At 39.6% G+C, this 27,597-nt stretch overlaps 1 protein-coding gene across 1 annotated transcript; it reads right to left on the reverse strand.

Moving 5' to 3' along the window:
- Positions 1-837: 837 nt before the first annotated feature.
- On the reverse strand, positions 838-25,434 carry SLC38A11 (solute carrier family 38 member 11). The gene is made up of 12 exons (XM_075831104.1): positions 25,331-25,434; positions 25,056-25,176; positions 23,459-23,533; positions 17,728-17,862; positions 17,038-17,103; positions 16,231-16,337; positions 15,310-15,389; positions 7,168-7,238; positions 6,609-6,770; positions 4,815-4,927; positions 2,625-2,756; positions 838-1,151 (listed from the first exon to the last, which is right to left on the reverse strand). Exons 1-12 carry the CDS (start codon positions 25,412-25,414, stop codon positions 879-881), a joined length of 1,419 nt encoding a protein of 472 aa, XP_075687219.1. The 5' UTR covers positions 25,415-25,434; the 3' UTR covers positions 838-878.
- Between the last annotated feature and the right edge of the window lie 2,163 nt (positions 25,435-27,597).

Here is a 27,597-nt window from a genome sequence, read left to right on the forward strand (position 1 = left end):
TGATTCTGAGATTTTCATCGATTTTTATAGCGCTGCCGGGGGACCGGAAGTCTAGTTGCACAGCCTTCTTTGATGATGATATGACTCTTCATCATGTGACCGAAGGCTGTGCAACTAGACTTCTGATCAGTGGTATAAAAATGTTTTAAAATCTCAGAATCAGTGCGATGGGGGACCGGAATGTATATTAGAGAGTGCACTCACATACTGCATCGTATAATTTTAGGTCCGACCTAACCCCTTTAATGTTATCTTAATGCTTTATATATAGATTTTAAGGTAGGGGTCAGCGAGGATTGTTGTATGTAGTCCTTCTCTGAATAGACCTCCTGGGCCTCTGATAGCCATGATTCAGTACTGTTTTTATAATGTCAATGCACTAATTGATTTATTTAGGTATTGTGATGCTATATTTAGAAATAGGCTGTTTAATGAAGGCTAACTTTTATTTAGTCTTACAGTACATTTTCAGTGATAGTGTGACAATTTGGTGCAGACGGATTCCTCTATTGATGTTCAGTGATAGATTCAGCTACAGGAGAAGATAGAGAGATTTAGCTAAAATACCTTCAGTATCTTTACAAGCTGCTTGTGTGTCTGTAGCGGTAACTTGCTTGCTCATAAAGTCCTGTGATCACAGCAGCCTCTGACTCAAGCAGTGTGTAGGAGTGTAGTAATTGGAGAGGGGCAAGGAGTGGCAAGTGTAATGTGAGCCAGCGGGCTTGTAGATGCAGTGACCATGACCGGGCTGCAGCTTCACTATATCTGTAATATAGCAGACAATGACAACAACTTCCTGTACATGATTATCTAAGACACGGTTACGTTTGTATTTTCCATTGTAGGTTTACTTTAATATAATAAAATATAAAGGAGTTTTACTTTATTTCAGATGCGTTACTTTGGTATAAATGTGCTGAAGGGACATCCATGAGTGTGGAATTTGAAAAACAGTAAAACATTTCTTTGCCATGACTACATTCTTGTGGATATAAAATGGCCATAATAAACCCTGCTGGCATTATTATTATACCAAGTAGGAGGATGAAGCAGGGCATGACGTTGTCAATGTGGTTCCAGTGATCTGCAGACAGCTTCAAATAGCAGGCGGTAGGAATGATGAAGACAAGGGGAGTTGCACTGAGAACGCCCTGAAAAACAACAAATACATTTCAGATGTAATTGCAATGTTGTTATATAAATGCTAAATATTAAAGATGGTCCCTACCTACATTTTACATACATACATCTAATATAGCGGTGAGAGCAGCGCTACCTACTCTTCTGAAATACCCTGTCGATTTCCAAAATAGAAGAGACCTCACCGGCTCCCTAAAGAGTAGGGTTTTTTTCTGCACCGGGGGCCTCCTCTTATTGCCTGCGCTGAAGATTTATATATATAGTAGAATAAATAGGAGTCTGTAGCGCAAGGTACAGGGAGACAGCACTGAAAGGAACTGCCTGAATGCTTGGATTTCGGGACTATAGATCAGATTTTCTAGAAATACTTAGCTGGAGAACCTCTTCAAGTTGTGAAGTAATTTATACAGAATAATACTATGGCATAAATCACACTATATAATGGAAATAAAAATAGATACATAAACATTTTAGTGTATATAGATCCTATAGAACAGTGTTTCCCAAACTGTGAAAACCTCCGGGGGGGGGGGGGGGGGTCACAATCCACTAACCGATGTCCCCGGGACGCAGATAGGGTTGAATCCAATGCTGGAGAAGGGAGCTGATGGCTCGTTGTGGGAACTGGGACAGGTGAGTAATTATTTTATTATTAGGCGCTATGGGGACATTATACTCTATTGGGGCAGCTGTGGGGGCAGTATACTGTATGGGGGCAGCTATGGGGGCAATATACTGCATGGGGCAGCCATAGGGTCATTATACTGTGTGAGGGCAGCTATTGGGCATTATACTGTGGGGGGGGGCACTAAGGGGTCCTTTTACTGTGTGTGAGCAACTATGGGGGCATTATTATGTGTGGGGGGCAGCTTTAGGGGCATTGTACTGTGTGGGGAGGCACTATTAGGGGCATTATACTGTGTCAGGGCAGCTAACAAAAGTCCCAAACAAAAGTTTGGCCAAAAGTGGGTCAGTTTAAGTTTAGGAACCACTGCTATAGAAGATGATGTCATCATCATATACAGGAGCAATGGTGTCACTACTCGTAACATGATAGGCCCAGGTGTTAGCACTAGGACCCAGGAACAAACTATGCTGCTAAAATTGTATAAATGCTCCTTTTCATACCAGACCTCATATATTATAGTCTTGTATAATTTAAATCCGCTTATTTTTAGTCCCCGGCATGTCCCTAGTAAACTGGCAGCACAGCCAAAAAGTCCTGCATTTACGCTGCCTGTTATATTTAGACAAATACCATATTTATGTGCAATTCTCAAGGGGAGTATTACGCGGGAGGAGAAAGTTCCGGTCTGCAATAACCCTGCGAATACTGAATTACATTTCCTATGTAAGAATGTTTAAACGTGATGGATTTCAGGGTCAAGAGCTGGGGGTCTTCTTTATAATACCATGTAACTATGATCATTGTACAATTATAAACATATAACCTTTGACGACACCTGATGCAATTATACACTTACATTAAGCTCTAATGCCATTCCTAGGCAGTCAGAAAATAAAGATATGATTGTGGTAACAGATACAACCAGCAGCGTGACCGCAAAATGATGAATGGTCGAAAGAGTCCCACTGAAGAAAACATTGGAAATCACCTGGAAAAGACAAAAACACACGTGACTGATCATGCCCCAATAAAAATACCCCATAAAAAAGTCTGTATTCTATTGATGATGTCTAGGAAAGCAGGCATGGGGAATTTCATTTCTCAGGGTCTTCTTTGTCCTATTATTTCAATCATTCTCACGTATAAAAGGAGCGTTTCGCCTAATAGGTAAATATTCGGGAAGTTAAATAATATGTAAGCAAAGTTGAAGCTTTATTACACTTTGAAATAGAGACTTGTTAGGAGAGTGCCATCTACTGTTCATTTCTTAGTACTGATAGAGTCCGGATTTTGTTTTACTAGTGCATCTGGATATACTATAATTCTGCTGCAAAACTTCCATTAAAGGGAATGTGTCGCTAGAAATTTATTTATTTTTATAGTTAAACAATTATTATTTGAGTGATTACACATTGTTTTAATTTTTTTTATTTTTTCACAAGTCAGGAAATATTATAAATTAGATTGTAATTTATAACATTAACATGTGCTGGGCACTAGAGGGAGCAGTTCCCAAAATTGCAGCAAGGTCAATGTGGTAAAGCAACCTCATTGCTTTATGCTGCAAATTTGGGGTAGACACACTCTCTAGTGTCCTCACACAATCCCCTCTCCCTTATTCTGGCTAGTGCCAGGAGAAGGAAGGGTGTTGAATTCTCAAACCTCCTACACTGTGTGCCGCCATTTCTGAGCGACTGCACAGTGTAGGAAGATTAGATACAGTGCTCATATGGCATTGGATGGAGCATGCTGCATATTAATTTGAATGCGGGCCCCACATTAAAAATAAATCTGTGGATAACACCATATCTGATATGGTCATACGAATGGCCTTATCTAAATGAATTAACACTGTATTCAGGATCCGTGTGACATGGATTACAAATACGCTTGTCTTAACGCCATTATTTAAGCATTAATTGAACCTGATACCGCATGTACTAGATTATCAAACGTACTGAATCATCAGACAGTATAAAAAGTATATCACATTGACATGTAGGGTTATAGAAACTGTAAACCGAAAATGAAATACTAACAGAAAACATACTACTGTCCCTTCATTTATTGTTTCAATTTTAGTCAAAAAGTCTAATAATCGTCCAACTTTGCTTATACTTCTGCTTGTGTTCTTGTGTATCCTATTTACCTAGTAGTTCTGTGCCAAAAATACCTGCCGGACTATCAGAATTTCTGAAATATTTAGTGTTAGGAGTAAGGAATTTTGATGTATTTTCGATTTTTATTATATCTCTTGCCACCCCACCTATTTGAACAGATGTATTTACAAGTGGACTTCTATCTATCTATCTATCTATCTATCTATCTATCTATCTATCTATCTATCTATCTATCTATCTATCTATCTATCTATCATCTATCTATCTATCTATCTATCTATCTATCTATCTATCTATCTATCTATCTATCTATCTATCTATCTATCTATCTATCATCTATCTATCTATCTATCTATCTATCTATCTATCTATCTATCTATCTATCTACAGTGATCAAAAAAGTAGGCAGCACACCATCGGATTTAGTGAAAAAGAGGGTACTTTATTAACCCTAAGTGCGACGTTTCAGCTCTATCCACTAGAGCCTTTCTCAAGCCTTTCTCGAGCCTTGAGAAAGGCTCTAGTGGATAGAGCTGAAACGTCGCACTTAGGGTTAATAAAGTACCCTCTTTTTCACTAAATCCGATGGTGTGCTGCCTACTTTTTTGATCACTGTTGATATTGAGAGCTTTGGTCTGCTCTCTGAGGCTTGCACCCACATTATTTGACCGGTGCTGCTGGATCCTTTTTTTGTATCTATCTATCTATCTATCTATCTATCTATCTATCTATCTATCTATCTATCTATCTATCTATCTATCTATCTATCTATCTATCTATCTATCTATCTATCTATCTATCTCATATCTATCTATCTATCTATCTATCTATCTATCTATCTATCTATCTATCTATCTATCTATCTATCTATCTATCTATCTATCTATCTATCTATCTATCTATCTATCTATCTTGTAAAACCTTACCTCTCTGGCAACAAAACATTCCATCGGATATGTCAGAATTATTGTCATTGCATAGCAAAACCTTCCAACAGTGGCCAGGTTATCATCTTTACAGTAATTTTCAAACAAGTCCCCTGCAAAGAAAATATAATTTTTTTAAGAATATGGATGCTCAGTATGACTTATACTTTATTACATGAGTGGTGTTTTAATGGAATATTTTTGGTTCTATCTATCTATCTATCTATCTATCTATCTATCTATCTATCTATCTATCTATCTATCTATCTATCTATCTATCTATCTATCTATCTATCTATCTATCTATCTATCTATCTATCTATCTATCTATTTTACAGAACATACATTTTAGCATCACAGCTTTCAGCTCTTTCTGCTTACAGGGATGGTTAAAAGTGTTAAAAGTTCAGGCCAAAAATTTGAGTTAATAATATCATTTTGCATTGGAAATCGCACATCAGCATCTATTAATTCAATTTTATATGGAAAAGTATTTTCATGTTTTCCATGAAAGGATGCACATTTTTCAGCATTGAGGATTAAGTGACTGTAAAGGAATCTTTGTGCTAGAAAAAGAAAGTTTCCAGTTAATTAAGGCGAATATCCAGTAAGAAGATCAAACATTAAAGAAAAGTGAAATCTAATTCTTCGACTTATTCTAGGTTCTTTGCATCATACAACATGTCATGTGTACATGTGTGTGGATAGATGGATGGATGGATAGATAGATAGATAGATAGATAGATAGATAGATAGATAGATAGATAGATAGATAGATAGATAGATAGATAGATAGATAGATAGATAGATAGATAGATAGATAGATGATAGATAGATAGATAGATAGATAGATAGATAGATAGATAGATAGATAGATAGATAGATAGGTAGATAGATAAAAATACAAAGAAGCAGCCACACAGTCGCCAAAAATGGATGGGTGCAAGCCTACCAGGGTCAGGACCAATAACCCAGACAAATATATTCCAAAATCAGACAGCACTCCAAGGTTTGAAAAAAGTGTGGTACTTTATTTATCCATACATATGAGGTGCATTATACTGTGGTGGTCAGCTACTGGGGCACTATACTGTGGTGGTCATCTATGGGGGCATTATACTTAGTTTAAATAAATTGTAAGATTGGTTAAGTCAACTATACCTGGGGGACAACTCCATGGAGGCTATAGTGATGGCTATATTGGTTGCCACCCAGCTTTTCCAGAAACAGACCACTATGAAATGGGTGAAAAAATTGGTGAACATTTTTTTAAATAAGATTGTTGTTGCTGTTTTTACATCCTTGATCTCTAAATGTAATGTTTTCCCCCCCTTGTCATTACTTTCCCTTTCTGATACTCTTGTCATTTAGAGGGGTGGTTTTATAAAGATATCCCATTTTATAATGAAGCTGGCTCGGTGATCGGCTGATCATTGCCACTCCTGCTTCTAAGACCCACGGCAATCAGCTGACATGGCAGGGGGCTGGCCATAGTTTATATACTGGCCAGGTCTGCCAAAACGAGATCCGCTCATTGTTAGAAGAGGACCCCCTCTATGACATCCATCTTATTGATATAACCCCTATAAGTGCAAGTCCATTTGCACACGAATGAGTGCCACGTGGGCCATTTTTTACAGCATCCGAGTGGCACCCGATCTTTTTCACGGTCCCATTCACTCTCTGATTGGTGGAAAGATAGAACATGTCCTATCTTTCCACGGATCACGGACAGGACTGGGGCAGCACACACGTGTGCAAGAACCCTAAGTTATTTCAGTTTCTGTACATTACCTTGTGTGAATCCTGTAAAAGACACATATCCAAAAACTGAATACTGGACGCTGATAATTAATGAGATCATCATTGACACATGGGTAATATTGGACCAATTTCTGACTGTTCCTTTTTCAAGAGAGCCATAAATTAAAAAACAGGCATGGTGGCACATAAACACTGAAAAGGAAGAAAATGAGAAGTCATTGATTCATCCCAGTTCTCAGAATTTCTAACATACAACCAAAAAAACAACACAAAAGAAAATATATTATTATGATGATTATTCTTCTTATTTTTATGAGAATAATTATTATTGAAGAGGTTGTACAGGAGTAGAAATAAGTATAGATTTTTTTTTTCTAGGAACAGCGCCACTCTTCTCTATAGGTTATATCTGGTATTGCAGCTCAGCCCCATTATTTTTGTAATACGACGCTGCACATAGGCATCATACAGCAGCACACATAGTGGCTACAGCTCTATAGCGACACCGTGTAACTCTGACATGAGAACTTAGTGTCATAAGAAGTGATAGACCCTAACCATGAGGACAATTTACACAATAGATATTTACCAAAAGACATGACTCCAACTGCTTGTATTGCATTCCGGTTTGCAAATACCCAGGCTCCATCAGTATGGGGTCTATAATACAAGCATTAGGTTAATATACGGTGATGGTTCACAGACTTGAGCAAATAATGTTAAAATAATTTCACACAAAGGATAAAATGTGACACATTCTACTTTTCACATCGGCTAGACTATTCCTTTTTAGTTGGGGTCTCATCCCAACGCTGGAACCCGGAACATACATGACCTCCTATCGCAGCTACATATAAGAGAGGTGGCCGCACATGCAAGTGGCCCTGTACATTGAAGTCTATAAGAGGTATTGAAATTGCCGAGCCAGTGACTCTCTTAGACTTCAGAAGAGAGCCACACATGCTTCTCCACCTCTTCTTTGCTGGATAGAATTGCTTAATGGCCTTTAGAAGATCCCCACTTTCATAAGAGGTAGGGGTGCCCAGTGTGTACACTGCTCATATATAAAGTTAAAAAATGCTGAGCCCCGTAGAAAAGGGCCACACCCTTTAAATTTTGGGGCCCTTCAAGGAGGGAGGATGGTAGAGACTCCCTAGTTTCCCATGGTGGTGGAGACCCCAGGGCATGTGTCCTATGTACCCTCTCAATAATCTGGCTGTGATGATAGTAGGTCTGATTGCAGTGGCCGCTTGGCGTATGTGCCGGAAAACCACCTGGTGCATACATCAAACGTATACTTAGGCCCCGAAGTATCTGGCGGAGGCCAAAAGAGTATCCAATCTCCAACTGGTATACGCTGGTAAACCTTCTTTTCAACTGTACAGAATTGCGCACTCTGCCGTGCTATTCCATGCAGAGGCATCCTGCAAAAATTACGTATTCCGTGCGGTTAACATTATTGAAGTTCTAAATAACTTAAATAACTTAAGTTATGGGTTTCTATAAGTTGTTTTTTTTTACCATGGAAGTCTGTGGGCGGTCGGAAGCCACTGTATACCTTCCAGTGGCATCCATTGGAGGCATCCGTCAGAGTCGAAGCCACTCCTAACATATTCCTCATGCGTACAAGCGCAGTGTGAATAGACCCTTATAACACCTCACTCACTACAATTACTTGACTTTATTCATACGTCATACTATTTATGACATATATATAGTTATAGATAGATGGATATAGATAGATATATATTGACACACACAATTGGAGAGCCTTTTATGTGAAAAATAAAAAATAAAGAAAGCCTAGGAGAAAATCATTCCTTATCGTGCATTTCCTTGAATTTCCCACTCACAGCCCACGCAGGCAAAACGTTCTGCACTTTGATTCCCAAGCTTCATTTTCAGGGCCGGTTTTTCCCACACTAAGTCAGTTATTTGCTTTTACCGCAGTTGTTTACACAGCTATTCTATCAGCCGAATGCACGGGCTACAAATCCACAAATCAAAGAGAATTTGCTGATATGGAAAAGCTCTGACTGTTTTTTATTAATAACTAAGTGGGTTCTTAAAGGGCCAGTACAGTAATTATTTTAAATTGTTTTGCTGTATTGAGACATTTTAAATTATCCTTATCATTATTTATGTTTAATAAACAGATTGAAAGAATAGGCCTTAAAGTTTGTTGTGTATAGAGAAGGATCGCAGGTCATATGTTCAGTCATATGGAGGCAAAAAAATGCTGCTGATTAACTTTTGTTAGCGAGTAGCAATAGATGCAGATCTTTCCTGTTTTTTAAATAGAGTCTGTCCCCAGAAATTGGCCTATCAAAGCAGCAGCACAGTAATATAGTGTAGCCTCACCTGAATATATCGCTGGTTTCATTGCAGCAATAATAACTTTATTCTTCATATGCAAATTAGCTTTTTGGAGCAACGAGGGCGTCACCGTGGCATCAAACTGTTCTACCTTCTCTCCCCAGTCCATCCCCCACTCCCTTCCTTCTTTCTTTGATAGGCAGTGCCAATGGCAGTATCCTTCTGAACGTGCCCGCGTCTCGGCTTCCGAATCAGCGCATACGCAGTACAGCTCCCGCATGCCCAGTACAGCAGTGAAGTTTCACCGATCGAATTGGCTCTACTGTGCATACGCCGATTCCGAGGCGCAGGCGCGTTCAGAAGAATACAGTGCCAGGCGTGATCACATCTTCTACACTGCCTGGCCCTGCCAATCAAAGTCGGAAAGGAGGGAGGGACGGACTGGGGATACAAGTTAGAGCAGTTTGGAGCAAAAGTAACGCCCCCGTTGCTCCAAAAAGCTCATTTGTATATGAAGAAAAAAGTTATTAGCGCTGCAACGGAGCCAGTCATCTTAAAAATTGAAACACTGTTATATTCAGTACAATATCTTACTGTGCTGCTACTTTGATAGACCAATTTCTGGTGACAGACTCCCTTTTAAGTGATTTTTCTACTTCTAAACTATAACCACCAAGTAACGTCGGCATTTGCCAGAAGACGACTTGGTTGTGGGATAGAAATAGCAGTCACTTTGCTTGTAACTGCAACGGAGCCCATAGGTCTTGGGTGCCCGCAGACTTACCACCATTTGAAGTAGACATTGGGGTGCAGTTGCAAACCCACTATCTGGACCATTTTACATTTTAATGACCCCTCTAGTCCCTGCAATTCCCTTGATCGGCTTGCTGAGCATCTAACAACGTACAGGAACCTCCCTAGACACAGCAGGTATGGCAAATGCTATAAAAACGAAGAAATAAATACTGGCCCACCAGCAATCGTTCATCTTTTTTACTGGCAACTAGACCAGGCACAATTTTCTTGTAAATCTCTGTATCTATCTCGGGATCATGTTCTGTGTTGGGGGAAGATTTATGATGATGTCACTGCACCAGGGAAAGCAATGTATCTCATGGAACGTGTCAGTGACCCCCAAAACAGTGGAGGCTACAAGCACCACGAACAACCAGGACAGACATGTTGAAGACCCCTCCATGTCTCCACTGCTGTCTTCCATACAGCCCCCTTCCCTATGTCTAGAACACTAGAAAAGACACAAGTGAAATGTTAGGGTCATAAATATGAGATGAGAGGGAATCTTTTAAAAAAAAATGTATTCTGCATTTAGTCTTCAACTACTGTGAATCTCAAATCTTGCAGTTCACATCTCTCACCATAAGGCCTCGTTCACATCAGCGTCGGGTTCCATTCATGTGTTTCGTCAGACCTTTCCATCGGAGAAATCAATGAATGGAAAGACAAACAGAAACCATAGTTTCCGTTTGCATTACCATTGATTTCACTGGTAATGCTTCCATTGCAAATGGTTTCCGTTTGTCTCCATTCCGTAAGGTTTCAGTGTTTTTATATGTATATATATATATTTGTTTTTTTACATGTACAGCTGTTGTACATTCTCTAGGCCCTAAAATAAAAATCTAGTTCAGGGGACTGGTGCTCCACTTTATTTAAAGAACAGCTATTAACTGCATACAATGGCCTGAAGATTTTTGTCGTTTTTAAAAAAAAATGTTTAATAAATGCTATGTTCACACGGAGTATTTTGGGGGAGGAATATCTGCCTCAAAGCTCCAAACGGAATTTTGAGGCAGATATTCCTCCCCCAAAATACTCCGTGTGAATAGCAATGATCGCGCCGTTTTTCGCCCGCGGCCATTGAGCGCCGCGGGCAGAAAACACGCTTTCTCCTGCCTCCCATTGAAGTCAATGGGAGGTCGGAGGCGGAAGCGCCCGAAGATAGGGCATGTCGCTTCTTTTTCCCGCGAGGCAGTTTTACTGCTCGCGGGAAAAAGACGCCGACGCCTCCCATTGAAATCAATGGGAGGCGTTCTCGGGCCGTTTCTGCCGAGTTTTGCGACGCGGTTTCCGCGTCAAAAAACTCGGCAAAAGACCCCGTGTGAACATAGAAAGTCAGCAGAACATTCTGTGTAATAAAACATTAAGCAGTTTCCATATGTTCCTATGAGGAACAAAAAAAAATAAAAATAAAACATCTCTCGGATGGGAAAAATGAAAAGAAAACACCAGTTTCTCCGCGTCGGTGACACATTTTTTATGGCATCTGTGACATTCAAAAGCTGTGAAAACAAGCGTGATGTATTTTCATGTAAGAAAAGCCTTATGGTCGCTGCCCTCTTGTGGTAATTCTAGAGAACAGAAAATAAATTTGACAGCATTTCAACAAATTGTCGGACTATTAATTGGGCATATTCTATGGAAGGGCGAATTGGGAGGAAAGATTGGCTTATGTCTAGGCCCTGGTTGTTCCCTTTATGCACCTACATAGAGAGTCCTCTAATGCCGAGCTATTGATTCACTGCAGTAGCAATGAGCACATCTTGGATTGGCAACAAGTGCGCCCTTATTAAACAATCTGCAATGTTGAGGCCGTTGTAAATTGAGTCCACCCTCACTTTAAGGAAGGGCCTTTGTAATTTGAACTGATTTTAAAGCCAGGCCATTGTGAAATGAGGGATTACTGTATCACCTATATTTTTCAAGATTTACAGTAAAGTTTAGGGGACAAAAGCAATTCTGATGTGTAATTCTAAACAACAATATTTTGCCTTCGAGTGAATTTCCACCTTTTAACACAATGCTATATTTAGGATTATCATTCTATTCTGATTACTTGTTTTCTTATACAGAGCTCCAAATCCACTGCATAGACACAGGGGGAATTTATCAACTATCCTTTGCCAGTTTTCTGTTGTAGAAAGTTGCAAATAACTTTAAAAAAATCTAAAATTTTTTGACTTTTGGGCTGTTTTTGACACTTTGAACAGTGGAAGAGGCAGGGCCACCCGCGGACCTGCACATTTACTATGATTTACACCAGAAACTGGCGTAAATTATAGTGGAAATCTACGCCAGCTCCAGCACAGACAGCAGAAGATGCGGCAAATTTATTCAGACACGTGCAGCTCTTAATAAATTTGTCACCTCTTACTCCAGCTTGTTTCCTATAAAGACTGGTGTATGAAATGCCAGTCTTAATACATTTACCCCATAGAGTTAAAATAAAAATTAAGGCTGCTTGAAGCCACCACTAGGGGGACCTGGTTTATATTGAGTTAAATATTTGACAGTGTGCCTTAACTCCTTAGTGACTGCCAAAACGCCTTTTTATGTCGGTCCTTAAAGGGTCTAATTCCAATGCATATGCCTTTTCAGGGAGCATCGGAATAAACAAAGCAAGGGCGTCCCGTTTTGGGTGGAGAGGTGTTCGGCTTTCTTATGCCATGTAACCAGTTAAGATGCTGCGGTAAATAGAGACCTTGGCAGCTAATTCGTTTACAGAGGGAGGGGGTCCTCTCTGTCACCCATCGGTGGCCCGAGTATATGATCACAGGCCACTGATGGGTTGCCATGGCATCCAGGGGCCTAGCAAAGGACCCAGGCCTATTATGGCTGTATGCCCAGTAGGCTGTGCCAGAGGCATAGCCTAATAGATGGCCTGTCAGTTTCACGCTGACAGACAGTTATGTTTTGGTATACTTTGTGGGACTAAAAATATAACTAATTAATGGGAAATAAAATAAAATTTAAAAAAAATACGCACAGCACAGTAAAACATTTGTAAAAGTGCAAAAAATAAATAAAACTACACATGTATGGTATTGCTGCAATCGTAACAACCAGAAAGATAAAGTTGTTTAAACCACATGGAGAGCAGTGTAAAAAAATTGCCAAAAAAAACTACGACGAGACGCTTTTTTTTTTCATCCCCCTCAATTTTTTTTTTACAAAGGATAATTAATAAGATCCATGTACCTCAAAATATAAGCTCTTATACCGTTACATTGACTGAAACATGAAATGCAGTGTTGCAAAAAACAAATAATTTTTGATTAAAAGTGTTTTTACTGTGCAAAAGTAGAAAAACGTAAAAATAAAACGATATATATTTGGTCTAACTGTAATTGTACCAACCCATAGAATTAGCGGGACATGTTATTTATGGCACACGGTAAACAACGTATATTTAGGATGCAAAAAAAAAAGCAGAATTGCTGTTTTTTTTCTATTCCACCCCCAAATTACCCAATAAATTAGATGTACCCCAAAATGGTGCCATTAAAGAATACAACTCACCCCTTAAAACCACAAGCTCTCATACAGCTAGGTTGACAGAAAAATAAAAAGTAAGGCTGGGTTCACACGACCATGTTACGTTCGTAATGTACGGAAGGTATTTCGGCCGGAAGACCCGGACCGAACACAGTGCAGGGAGCCGGGCTCCTAGCATCATCCTTATGTACGACGCTAGGAGTCCCTGCCTCTGCGTGGAAATACTGTCCCGTACTGTAATCATGATTACAGTACGGGACAGTTGTCCTGCAGAGAGGCAGGGACTCCTAGCATCGTACAGCACTATGATGCTAGGAGCCCGGCTCCCTGCACTGTGTTCGGTCCGGGTCTTCCGGCCGAAATACCTTCCGTACATTACGGACGTAACATGGTCGTGTGAACCCAGCCTTATGGCTCTTTGAATGCGACGATGAAAAAATGGAAAGGATCCATGGTCATTAAAGGGGTTTTCCGAGTTTTCGTTTTATGTGGTCACTATCCCTCGACTCTCCTCCAGACTAACTCTTTAGTTAACTTACGATTTTGAAAAGTGCCCCATTTCTCTGCTCTTGACCTCTTACGTCACGTTTACTTCAGTATCTAGTGAGGTGTCGTGTACCGATTACATGGGCTAGAAGCCGATAGTCTTAGCCCGTTATACGGCATGTCATTAGTGAGGTGACGTGTATTTTCATAGTAAGGGAATGCGCGGTCTCAGCTGCACTCTTTATGGGGCAGGGTGTTGGGTGGCGACAAGCGGGAGCTAGGAGATACACGGGAAAAACAGGGAGGAGCCTAATGCACATGCAAGGAAACAGAAGTGAAAAAAAAACCGAATTTTTTATAGAAATGTTGCCTACATTTAAGGTAATTGCTGCTTATAGGTTTTTATTTTTGGGGAGAATCTCGGATAACCCCTTTAACAGCCCTTCATAACGTCCATATGTACTTAACAGGGCATATGGAACGGAGCCGTCTTCATGGGACAACCCCGGGAAACATATCGATGCCTCATGCTTGGTAAACAGCTCATTGGTTTTCATTATTTTCCTTGTAAGTTCATATATAGCTAATGTATAGTTCATTTATATTCCAGAATTGTCCTTGAATTTGATTAAAAGTTTGGTTCTGTTTTTAAGAAATAATTATTGTTTCTATATGACTGAATAATTTTTAGTATGTTATATTTCCATGGCAACAAGGACACCAGTCATAGCCAGTGCTGTACGCTCTATGAATATTTTCAATTCAGAACATTTTGTTAAAATAAGCATCTTTATTGTGCTGAAAGGCTCATTTAAGGATAAAAACAGAGGAAAAAAAGTCTACTTAGGAATGTATATGCTGCGGAAAAGTATTTGCCCCCTTTTCAGAAATGTAACTTAAAAAAACTGGGCCCCTATGCAAAATCTGTAACAGAACCCCTCCTTCCCCCATCTACCATATGCCATTAATAATACTGTGCCTTCTTATATGGCAGAGGGACTTTGATCGACCTTGGGCACCAGGGCCTGCATGCGGCTTTTGCCTCTGATATGGTATTTTGGTGTAAAAAGCTGCTGCTTATATGGAGAACCTGTGAGTCCTGCTTCCTCCGCCCTAACACAGAGTGATTGACAGATTTTCCTGTATAGGTTTATATAAAGGTAGAGCTGCCAATCAGCAGTGTGTGGGCGGAGAGAAAGGGACTCACAGGCTTTCTCAATGAGCAGCAATACAGCTTTATACATAAAAATACTGAATCAAATCACAGAAAACTATATATCCCCAAACTCAGCGTCTCTCCCCCTGTGCTGTGCTGTTCTCAGACGGTGCTGCGAAGATATCTGACAAAGCCCAAATTTTCTTTAGCATGGACTGTGTATTTGCATTTGTATGTGTTTTTATATGTCTCCCAATGATCTCTACAAGAGTAGATGGGCGTAAAAAGCCATCACATGATTGTATTTCTGGCTAACACATCCTACATGTAATATTAGACAAAAGGACCACTGAAACTGCTACCTAGAAATATAACATATGCTCCCTATATTGTGATATGACAAAGTTACAAATGTTCTGTATGTTCCAGTAAGTTAAGAAATAACAATTAATTTCCGTTGTGAATATATTCAATACTTACATTGTCCAAGTAAAAGATGACGCTCGAGTAATAACTATCAATAGGACAATTACTGTTAAGAGTAGGGACATCAGAGATACCTACAGAGGAGCAATTACAAGTCACAGTCAGTTTATTAATATTAAATTCACATTTATATTTGATGAATTGATAAAATTAAATTGTACTTCAGGTTGGAGCAAATCCTTGATATACTGGTATCAATGTACCATATATTCTCCTTTAAAGGGATGACTGCTTTAAACAATCCATTTTTGTTAAAAGGGTCCACAAGGATAGACTGATCACAGGGTTGGATCCTTAGCAATCAACTGTAAATTGTTGGGGAAACCTGGCTGCAGGTGTTCCATGTCTCTGCAGCGCCACCACAGGCAAAATGAAGCATTACACAATTTCATTTCAAATTAATGGATTGTTTGTATAATGCAAGGATGTGTGAGAGAAAGAAGCTCTTGATCTCATGATCTTTGACAGAATGGCTACTGGGAAGTAAGGCTTCTGGTAGTCGCCAGAATCTCCAATTCCCATCTCAGATCCTTTCAGCTACCTATAAATTTCTATTGGCAGCCGTCAATAGTCTGCAAATGGGACAAAGACTACAGACTGTCATAAAACAGTGCTGACAGGTTGCCATGCTCTGATTTTCCCTACTCTTATAATCCTGTTAAAGGAATCATTACCATTTGTTATCTTGCTCCACACAACAAATGGTAATGATTCATTTAACACAATTATGTTAGAGAATTGCTGATGATCTACACAGACGCTCACACCTACACTTATTATGGCAGCAGGCAGGATCATATTGTACCATGCTACCCCAATATAGTGCTGGGTAAAGAGTGATAGAAGTTGATGGCGCTACAGGATATAAATAAAAAATAATAATATTCGTCAGAAAGGAAAGCTTAATTTAAATACCTTTCCCAGTCTTTGCATGTTCCGATATAATGCTATAGGGAGAGTAATGACGATCGTTGTGCTCAAGATAGCGAAACGGCGGTCGGCAAGAATGCTTCCTGCAGTAACTGAACACAATAAAGTCCGAAACAGGCATTATAAATTGTGAAATAAAGATTGTCTTTCTTTATGCTAAGTTTATCTATCTATCTATCTATCTATCTATCTATCTATCTATCTATCTATCTATCTATCTATCTATCTATCTATCTATCTATCTATCTATCTATCTATCTATCTATCTATCTATCATCTATTTTATTCTTTAGATACATTGAGAAAATAAATCATACTGAGTAGTAATAAATAGAGAATACATGTGGTTTTCACCATATTTTTACTGCTATTGTAGTTTTAAAAAAATCACTGCAAAAAATGTGTATTTACATCATGTGCTTTTTCCACAGGTGTGATTCTCTGCAGTACAATTATTGCCCCATATAAGTATACCCTTAGAATTACATATACTGTTGCTTTCATTCAGGCTATATATATTGGGATCTATTTGGTTGCAGTCATAAGTGCCATTTTTGCTGTGGTTTATGCCACAATTTGCAAAAAACATATAAACGGGAATACGGTTGTGTGAAATGTTTCCAGTTATTTAACTGGATTGGAAAAACATGTATAATTTTCAGCTTCCTCTCATGACCACATGTAATAGAGCGCTACCTACCCATATAACCAGTATTACAAGCAGAAGACATCCCGCAAAAAAAACACCATAGCTGCCATAACAAAAATATCACAATACACAAGTAAACTCACCCCCTGGGATTCTTTGAAATATTTTTGGCAAAATATCTCCTGTAATGATATTGTAGCTAATCATTGCTGAAAAATATTGAAGCCCAATGTTATTAAGACATGTAAAAGACATCAGCACCAAAGATCCCTTCAGTCAGTCTATTTGGAGTCCCTCCGTCCCCCCCCAAAATGTTCTGCAGAAGGCAGAACTGTATCAGATTTACCAGAGTGTTCCTTTAAGATTTTACAAAATCATCATCAGCCCTTTCTCTTGACCGGTCATTTATTATTAGGAACCCAAAAAGAACCGCGTAAAAGGGAAGGGGGCAGGGGAGAGTCCAGGATATTATTTTTAAGATCATAATAATAATAATAATAATAATAATAATAATAATGATAATTATTATTATTATTTATATTATTACCACTGATATTATTATTATTATTATTATTATTATTATTATTATTATTATTATTATTATTATTTCTATTACTATTATTATTGTTGTTATTATTATTTTTTATTTGTATTATTATTATTTTTATTATTATATATAAGTAAAAATAGAATTAGCATTTATGTCCACAAGGTAATTATTGTACGCACATGACTCATTGTTATCAGACTAGTGTCTGTTTTACAGATAAAAGCTCAGTACTGTTTAGGTTGATATTTTCCACTTCAAATGATATCAATAAAAATAATCATACCAGCAAAAGGATATAAAAACTGCAGCACTGATACCAGCAAATATCCAGGAAATCCAAATGTCCTGCTGACAAGAGCCTGATATGTGCCAGTGCCAGACATCTCGCCTCCCTTAATCAGCAGTATCATAGAATAATCTGCAAAACAGATGGTGAAGTGCGATCTGTTACATAAATATACTGTAGTGGCAAAAAAATACAAACATCTCAGCATCGCAATATACATTTTATTATTGTTTGTTCAAACGTAGCGTAAACACTGTGGATTTCATTGCGGAAAATCCGCAGCGTATTACAGTAGCAGCAGAGTGGATAAGATTTCAGCAAATCTCATTCACGTGCTGCGTAAAAATCAGCCGAAAAACCGTTTATAAAGTGACCTGCGGTACTTTTATTAATTCGCAGCATGTCAATTTATGCTTTGGAATCTCTGCTTTTTCGGTTGTCTGTCTTCTCCATTGAATTCAATGGGAGGTAAAACCCACAACAAATAGCAAGTGTTACGATTTTTGCAGAGCAAAAGCTGTGATTCTGCCACAAAAATTGCAAATCAGAAAAAAAAACATTTTCTTGGTTTAAAATTGTTAAAAAGCTTATACTTACCCCTTTCTCAGTTGTCATACACTTTCTTCAGCTCTCCGTCCTGGCCGCCCACCTGGCATGATGTTTCATTCGATGTAACCATTGCAGCCAATGACAGGCTGCAGCGGTCACATGGGCTCCAGTGTCATCCCAGGAGGCCGGGCTGCACGGAGATCAGAGGGACGGCGGAGAATGGGGTAAGTATAAGTTTGTCTGTTTTTTACCACTGCTTTCAGCAGCGGATATTCTTTAAAAAAAACTGCACCACAATTTAGTGCGGTTTTTTGAGCGGAATCCCCTGCGGGATTTGGAACGGATGTCCTATATACTTTTACGCCGCGTATCCGCCCTGTGTGAACATAGGCTTACACTGATTAAAGGGGTTGTCTGGGATAATATAATTTTTTTTAGCTCTCAAATTCATTAAAAGGGTTTAACCACAATAAAGAGTGATGGCATACGCCTAGGATCTTCACATTGAAGGAGCATCAGTGGGGACTCTATATGCTGTCATGCAGGGTCCCTGCTGGTAGTGATTTTATGTACATTGCCCTTTAGATTGATACAAAACATTGTAGGCCATTTGTCACTTTCTGCCATGTTTTCTATTGTAGGTTATTTCTTTGCTTTTTAACTTGAGACTCAACAGCCATTAATTAAAACCCTTTCAACAGTGCAACATTTTTTGTTCCAGTGCCCTCGTCTCCTCTTCTTGTACCCCAAGGGCCATGAAATGGAAAGTAAGCCGGGATCCGTTCCTCTAACTCGTTTACGGCAGGATAATTTCTCTTAGAGATGTTTGTGCGGCACACTATAGAGCAAGATTGCCCCACAGCAAAACTCGGCTTAGAGATAAGCAGCAGGCAATGTCTATGTATCTGTTGTAATCTGGGGGGACTGACAGCATGGCAGTCAGGAGGAATATCACCAGAGCATGATAAGAGTTTTTTTACTTTTCATGACTCTTTCCTTTTATATGGTTTTAATAAAAGTTCTTCTGGGGATAATATGTTATATATTTGGAATTATTTTTTAGAAAAATGTATCACTACTATAAAATTGTAAGTATGTGATGCCGTGTGATTAATATTAGAGACACTCAATATGCATTGGTAATTTGACATTATATAGTTACTCACACCAGAGTTGTATAAATCTATTAAGTTGAAGCTCCTACCATGTGCCATTTACTGGTGTCTTCGTATGTGGTAGAGGGGCTTTTAGGCCTCCTCAGCCACCAATGAGCCGGATGTGACTGCTACCTCTGACCCCTTATTGCTATGCTCCTGTACCACCCCCCTGTAAGGCCCCATGAACACGACCGTGCCCGTAATCACGGCCCGCGATTACGGGCACGGCCGGGCACGGCCGGCCACGGACAGCCACTCGCATTTTCGGCCCGTGCTTTAATACAAAGTATGGGAGCACAGCCCGTAAAAAGCAAAAGAATAGACATGTTCCATAATATGTGGTAAACTTCTACAGCCCGGACACCTTCCCACAAATATACGGGAAGGTGTCTGTGATCAATAGAAGTGAATGGGTCCGTAATTGCGGACCGTGATTACGGTCCGCAATTACGGATGATTTTTACGGTCCTGTGCATGGGGGCTTATTTATAGCAAAACAAACACGGGGAGAGCGCTAAACAAGTGGCGTGAACAATTACATTTTTTGTTGTGCATTAAAAATTAGAAATTGTAAGTAGATTTGTGTTGACATCGTACACCCAAAAAATCTGTACGTCGGCCGTATATATTGCACAAATAATTCAAAAGGACAATAATAAGTGGGTGTAATCTTAAGTGTATAAGAACCTAACATTTATATACTACTTGTAGCCCAAAGGGGTTATCCTGGTTATTAAAATTGATGGCCTATCCTCAGGACAGGCCATCAATATTAGATCGGTGGGGGTCCGTCTGTCAACACCCCCACCAATCAGCTGTTTGAAAGGGGTTGCAGCACTCCTACAAGCGCCGCAGCCTCATTATTGTTTACATGGTTCTATTTGTTTGTACTTGCAAGCGCCGTTACATTTGTAATGGTCATGCAAGGTAATGCACCACTGTCCCATTCACTTGAGCACCCGGCCTCTTCAAACGGCTGATCGAAGGGGGTGCCGACAGTCGGACCCCCACTGATCTAAGATCTTGGGGCTTGACCATAAATATTAATAACCCAAATAACCCCTTTAAAGGGGTTCTCCGGGACTTCAATATAGATGGTCTAGCTGTTCCACATGGGCGGCTAGGCCCGGTACTGCAGCTTCCCTTATTCACTTGTATGGGATGAAATGGGACGAGCTGTAGTATTAGGCACAGTCGCCAGTATGATGTGTGGCTGTGCCTATGTAAAGAATGAAGGTAACGCAGCACTTGCACGTACTTGGTGGTGGTTATGGAAGTCAGAGTCCCATTAGTCCAACATTAATGGTCTATTTCAAGGATAGGTGATAAATGTTTATGTCTTGGAGAGCCCCTTTGATTCCCTGGTTATGGGGTTTGACACCAGAGGATAATAGTTTGCAGTAATAAAGAAAACCCCCAAATATATTTTGGGCATAAAGCCATGCACTCAGACCAGGATCAAAAGTATAAAAATATATATTATTTTATTCAAAAATTCAATAATAAAAATATATGGATATCAAAAGGTCCGTAAAGCATTTGCAATTCTACTGCAGTACCACCATAGTGGACAACCTACTGGCCAGTAAGTATATGTGCAATTCATGATCTAAATAAATAAATAGAAGCATATAAAGCACATATTGGAAAAATTACCATTTTCTTCCATTGGAGTAAAATTTCATGAATAAATTAATGCTAAATATCACAATTCATAGTCACTTCATAATGGAGGCCAAATGGCTGTCAAGAAACGTCAGCTATAAAAAAAAATGCTTTGGTTACTGCTATTCTGAAAAGAAGGGCACTAATGCCAACATATAATTATGTCAACCTGCACTGCCCTATACCGCCACATGATTTGCAATATATCAGAATCCTTATAGCAAAGTAGTGAATTCCCCCGGGGCTATGGAGATGTAGAAATCCATTAATCCAATAGAATTATTTAATGTCTGCATAACCATATCATGATAGAACAACTGATAACACTGTAAGTACTTTCTGTGCAACATCACACAATGAAACAGTAAGGCCGGGGCTACATCTAGACTTTTTGTAGCCCTGCTGATTGATTTTAACTCTTGACTGACAGCTGCAGTCCACAAGATTGCATGCAGCTCAATGTATTCATTTGGACAGCAGCTGTAACTCAAGAGTTAAAATCAATCAGTAGCCCTACAAAAAGTCTCGGTGCAGCCCTGGCCTAATGTAGATAATGAATGATGAAAGGACCGCCAATCCATTAGTCACACCACATAACAAGAGATGTCACGGAAGACAGTATTGTCCCGCTGCAAATATGAGCAGAAGATCCTCCGAGCAGCAGCTTATATCAGGACACGTGTCAGACATCAGACAGTTTTTACTTACTATTCACAGACCCGCGGCCAGGTTTGGTAGTCGTTACATTGAGTGGGTTACTCTGGTATTATATACCAACCAGGGTCCTGTGGCAATCCAGCATATGGCCGTTATCTTTGGCGTCCTCTTTATGCAGAGTAGTATAGACTACCGCTAAGTTCTGCCAAATGGAACCGTTCTTATTTTTTTTTAGATGTATACATATATATGCAGAGGGTCAATATGTATATAATGTATACCGTGGTGCTCGCTTAGGTTAGCATTGCTATTCAATTTCTGCCTTTTTCTATAATGTCTTATGTACAACGTCGTATTACGCAACCATAATATGGCTCTTATAGCCTGGTATAGAACATACTGTACCTCCAGAATCTATATAGAGGCCCGCAGAGGATTCCTTATAAAGCCAAGAGAAAAACGCGTATCGTATTATGGAGGTGTTCTCTCCTAGAACTATTGCGCCTAGGGGAATACGATGCATAGGGACTGTGTGTACAGTCTGTGCACATGTACTTGAGGCCTAGGAGCAAGGCACCATGATATAAATACAGAGAAGTTGGATTGGTTGTCCTAAGTCTCATATAAAATGTAGCTCATCTCTATTATCTGAAGGTATTTTTTGCTCGTAAAAATGATCTAGCTAGTGCTGTCTGTCACAGTACATAGGCTCGGACCATGCTTATCCCCTGACTGAAGATACTCAGTTCTCTATAGAATGCCAGAACCCTTCAAACAAAGTCAGAGAATTCTTTGGCTGAAAATGTTGAGGCGTTTCTTTGTTATTCCTCCTAGAAATGTATGAATAAATTGACTACTGGGTGTTACCAGTTGGGGGTGTGTCCTACAAAGACTGGTAATGTCCAATCAGTGGTGGCAGAGTCAGACTGTGTAGGGACATGCCCCTTTGACAAGGGGAATTGTAACACCCAGTTGTCAATTTATCCATGCATTTCTAGGAGGAATAACAGAGGAACTACATAATGCAAAGTTCTAAAAAAAATATGTCCCAGAATTGTTATTTCACGGGGAATACAAGTATTTACTAAAGACCTGTCATGAGAGGTGACAGATCCTCTTTAACAGAGGGGAACATTTAAAGCCACAGCCATGTATGACCAGTATAGCTATGGATATGTCTTCAGCTATAACTGGAAAACACAGATGCAGTGGTCATGTGGGCACTCTCTCTATAGAAATGAGTAAAAATTATTTAAACTTCAGGTACTTTTGGCAGAGGTTGAACAATTTCATTTCAGACTGTGCCCCCCGCCCTAACACGGACAACTATATATATATTGCTATAGCATTACACAGCATCCATTAATTTCCATAGACACCAGTAGTCATCTGGAGCTGAGAGTTATGCTTAAAGGGGTTTTCCACCTTCTGACGGTCATCAGTATAGTATATCATCGGTGTGGGTCCGACACCCGGAACCCCCACCATTAAGGTCATCAGTTGTCAGAGGGTTGAAAACCCCTTTAATGCAACTTCCAAGTCTAGTTTAGAGGTAGGAACGGTCTAATAGGATTATATAACAAGGAATCCTCTAACCAAGACTAAATCTGTAAGCTTAAATGTCCTCCTTTTTTTGCCTCCTGCAAGTATTACCCATTATGTATCAGTTAGATGGGAATTGCATGATCTGTTTCACCTACCTGTAATATATGCCACTCCAAGCAAAAGTAATATTCCCAATGGCAATCCAGCCAGTTTCATAGCATAAGGCAACCCTAGTGATGCAAAATTCATACAAATAATAAGTTCATAGATGCAGCTCAGAGCCATAAGACAGCTATACAACACAGCTCAGGTACCTATTGTATGTATTGTAAGGTTTTACCTATAGACAGGTCTAGAACAAGCATATTTATCTTTATGTATATAGATTTTTAATTCATTTGTTTATGTACACGACGAAGACTCCCACTCAGACTTTAAACGCGTTGTACGTTTATTGATAAACACACGCTGAAGATATAGCTGCGATCTCTGAAAACTTCTATTCCTGAGGTCCCTAATAGGGTAGAGCACCGCTTGTGTTTGTACTATATGTTTTTTGTAAATTCTTACATTCCCCATAAAATAACAGTTCTGGAGTATCTTTCCTGAGAACTCTGCTTTGTGCCATTCTTCTGTTATTCCTCCTGGAAATGAATAAAAAAACAGCTAACTGGGTATAGCCATTTCTCTTGTCAATGGGGCGTGTTTGTACACAGTCTGCCACTATCCGATTATTGCTGACAGTGTGAGACTGTGTAGAGATATAACCAATTGAAAAGGGTAATAGTAAACTACAGTTGACATTTTATTCATATATTTCCCGGAGGAATAAGAGAGGGTTGGTGCAATGCAAAGTTCAGAGAGAAAATGCTCCAGATTAATTTGTTAACAGTCACCCTCAGCTTGTCAAATAACCTTAAATTCAATTCAGAACCTATTAGAGGTGAATGATGTAAATATAGGAGTGCAGAAGCTGCATCACACCCGAATCATGGTTTATCAGGGGGCCCAATGGTCCCTCCGCCACCTAATAGCATATACCGGAATTCTGGGGCCCTGGTACAGATTTTGCATTGGGGCTCAGGAGCTCCAAGTTAGGCCTGGCAAATAAATACCAGTAAATTAGGATTTTTTTGCTTTGTGATGTGATAAAATGTATCTTTGGAGACTATTTATTTCCCTCTTATTTGTATGTATCTGGGGTGCCCGTCATGACACTTCTCCTCCCCCCAACTAGGATATCAGTGGGGATCCCAATTCCTGGATCATAATCTCAACTGGTAATTTGATGCACTTCGCAGCCTCACTCAATGGAGTCTCCATTTTTTTTATCTTTCCCTATCCGACCTCTTGTCCCAAAATCACTGACTTAGTCTTCTCTCCCCCATATCTGCCCCTTATACTGTTTATTACTGATGTTGCCACTATGATATTACCTGAAATTGCTTTATTGTTTTTATTTCTGTTGTGGTCCCTTTTGTCTTCTTATGCGGCAGAGCGGTCTTTGAGCCCCCTTAGGCACAAGGACCCCGGTGTGACTGCTACCTCTACAGCTGTGCCTTTGAGTGCACGTTATATTTAATGCTTTTCCAGAAAATGGTTTGTATTAACCCAACAGATACACATAGAGTACCTGATATCAGGAATCGGAATATTTTGATGGAATTGTAAGGTAGGTGCCTAATGTTATCGGGGTGCACAATATTATATACCTACACAGTACATGCATCAAACTGTGGTAGATGAACTCACCGATCATGCCTGTACCTAGGATGGCATTGATCAAGTTAAATCCTGCCCAGAAGACATTACTAGAAAACTTTCTGCCCTTCTCATCTTCTTCAATCAGTAATTGCCCATCGTCTACATCAACCTACAACAGAAAATGTTGTCGGCATCTTATTTTATATTTTGTCATAGCAAATACTGAATCAGTATAATAATAATAATAATAATAATAATAATCATTGTAGTAGTAGTCATCATTGTAGTAGTAGTCATCATCATCTTCATCATCTAACATGTACCTGTTCCAGCCAGCTGTTTTGTGTTTGCCTGGTCTTCATCCTGGAAGCTTCCTCTTCTCCGCTATTCCTTTCTGTTTTCAGCATAATGTCCTGTTACCTTCCAGTTTATCATAATTTGTTCCTGTTATTCAGCATGGGGAGAATGACAATGTTAGTCGTACAGGCGAGAGTGGGCTGGACCATCCTATATAGTTTGCCTTAAAGGCAATGACTAAAATGATGATGTCCAATAAGAAAGGTGAATCATGGTCATAAAATCCAGCAGGAAAATATTACTGAGCTCAGATTATTGATAACATGTAACCTAATAAACAGACATGAGACCGTAAAGACATTAGGGACTTCTTAATGTCCTAAAACCAGTGGCGGATTAAGTAGACCATGGGCCCTGGGCTGTTACCCAAACTTGGGCCCCCCTTCCTCACCGTAACTATTTTTAACACTACCTTTTTGGGCAAGCATTAACAGTGTTACGATTCCCCTTGTCACAGCGCGGTGTCCCTACATACTGACAGGATCACACTGTGCAGGGACACAACCTTCTGACAAGGGGAATTGTCTATCAGTCCTGGACCGCAGAAAGACTTTTTGTGAAATACAAGGATTTCCTATAATAAACATGTCAGGAGAGGTGACAGATTCTCTATAAATCTAGTGACTCACAGGTGACGACGTCTCAGATTCTAGTAGTTTTTTTCCTCTTTTCTTCTCCATCCGGTCCAGCGCTCATGACGACTTCTCCCGGCCATGACTCATTTCTGCAGAATTTGCCACTTAGACGTCTCCTCACTTTTCCAACATTTCCACACCTATAAACGAAAATAAAGTTATCATGGTGCCACATAGTGTACCCCTAAATATAATAGCACCAAACACTGCGCGCCTGAATATAATACCACACACTGTAAAACACCATACACACAGCCCCCTGTACATAGTGCCACACACAGCCCCTGTAGATATTACACACCCCCATAGATATCGCCATACACAGCCCCCTCTATATATCACACATCCCCCTCGTAGAGAGCGTTACACACAGCCCCCTATAGATAGTGCCATACAGCCCCCCTGTAGAGAGCGCCACACAGCCCTCCCCCTCTTGTAAATAGCACCAAAAAGCCCCCCTATAAAGAGCGCCACACACATACCACGGTGGATAGCACTACACAGCCCCCCCTTGCCTCACAGCGCTCCCCCTTGTATATAGTGCCTCACAGCGCTCCCCCTTGTATATAGTGCCTCACAGCGCTCCCCCTTGTATATAGTGCCTCACAGCGCTCCCCCTTGTATATAGTGCCTCACAGCGCTCCCCCTTGTATATAGTGCCTCACAGCGCTCCCCCTTGTATATAGTGTCACACAGCGCTCCCCCTTGTATATAGTGCCACACAGAGCTCCCCCTTGTATATAGTGCCACACAGCGCTCCCCCTTGTATATAGTGCCACAAGGTTATGTACACATTTAAAAACTTTATATTATAATTATATATATATATATATATATAGTATGTCTGTGTATCAGTGTGATTGATTGATTTTATTAAAAAATATTTTTACTTTTTGAGATACGGCTGCTTTGTATCCTGTATCCGTCAGGTCAGCAGGACTGACGGGATCAGTGACACGCAGGATCCACCTCAAATCTATCACATCTAAGATTATAATTTAGCGCAGGGCCCGTTTCACTGATCCCGTCAGTCCTGCTGACCTGACGGATACAGGATACAAAGCAGCTGTATCTCAAAAAGTGAAAATATTTTTTAATAAAACGTAATTACAAAGTTGCACCAAACACACATTTTTATTAAAAAAAAATAAAACCGACGTTATTTTTGCGACGTTTTTTCCGTAGACAATGCAGGTTTCGTTTTTTATCGTTTTTATGCACACATTTTTTGCCATTTTAGAATTTTTATTCATAAAGTTTGAAAATAATAGTAAAAAAAGAAGCTTTTTTACGTTTCAGCTATTTTTTTTTGGTAATAACATTGTTTTACCCTAAAATAGACCTTTTATCTGTGATCGTCATTGTCTACCGTAAATTTTAATATATTACATGTCTATATTAGGGTAATTGGGTCAGCGCTAGCGTTACAACAATGATTGGTGGGGGGGGAAACGTTTTTTTTGGGGTGGGTATTTTATGTGTATTTATTATTATTATTTTTTTTTGCACTTTACTATTTTTTATTACTATGTTCTGATCCTCAAAGGTCAAAAAAGACCTTTGGGGAACTTTATATCTACTTTCTCTTTGTTTTACAC

The sequence above is a fragment of the Rhinoderma darwinii genome, chromosome 6, assembly GCF_050947455.1.
Source record: "Rhinoderma darwinii isolate aRhiDar2 chromosome 6, aRhiDar2.hap1, whole genome shotgun sequence".
Lineage (NCBI taxonomy): Eukaryota > Metazoa > Chordata > Amphibia > Anura > Rhinodermatidae > Rhinoderma > Rhinoderma darwinii.

Excerpts from the sequence above, each read along its gene's own strand:
- SLC38A11 (XM_075831104.1), bottom strand. The coding sequence starts at position 25,414 with ATGCTGAAAACAGAAAGGAATAGCGGAGAAGAGGAAGCTTCCAGGATG. Across the intron at positions 7,239-15,309 it reads TCATCTTTTACTTGGACAAT|ACCCCATACTGATGGAGCCT; the intron begins GTAAGTATTGAA and ends CTTGTATTATAG. Across the intron at positions 4,928-6,608 it reads TTTTACAGGATTCACACAAG|GGGACTTGTTTGAAAATTAC; the intron begins GTAATGTACAGA and ends TTTTCTTTGCAG.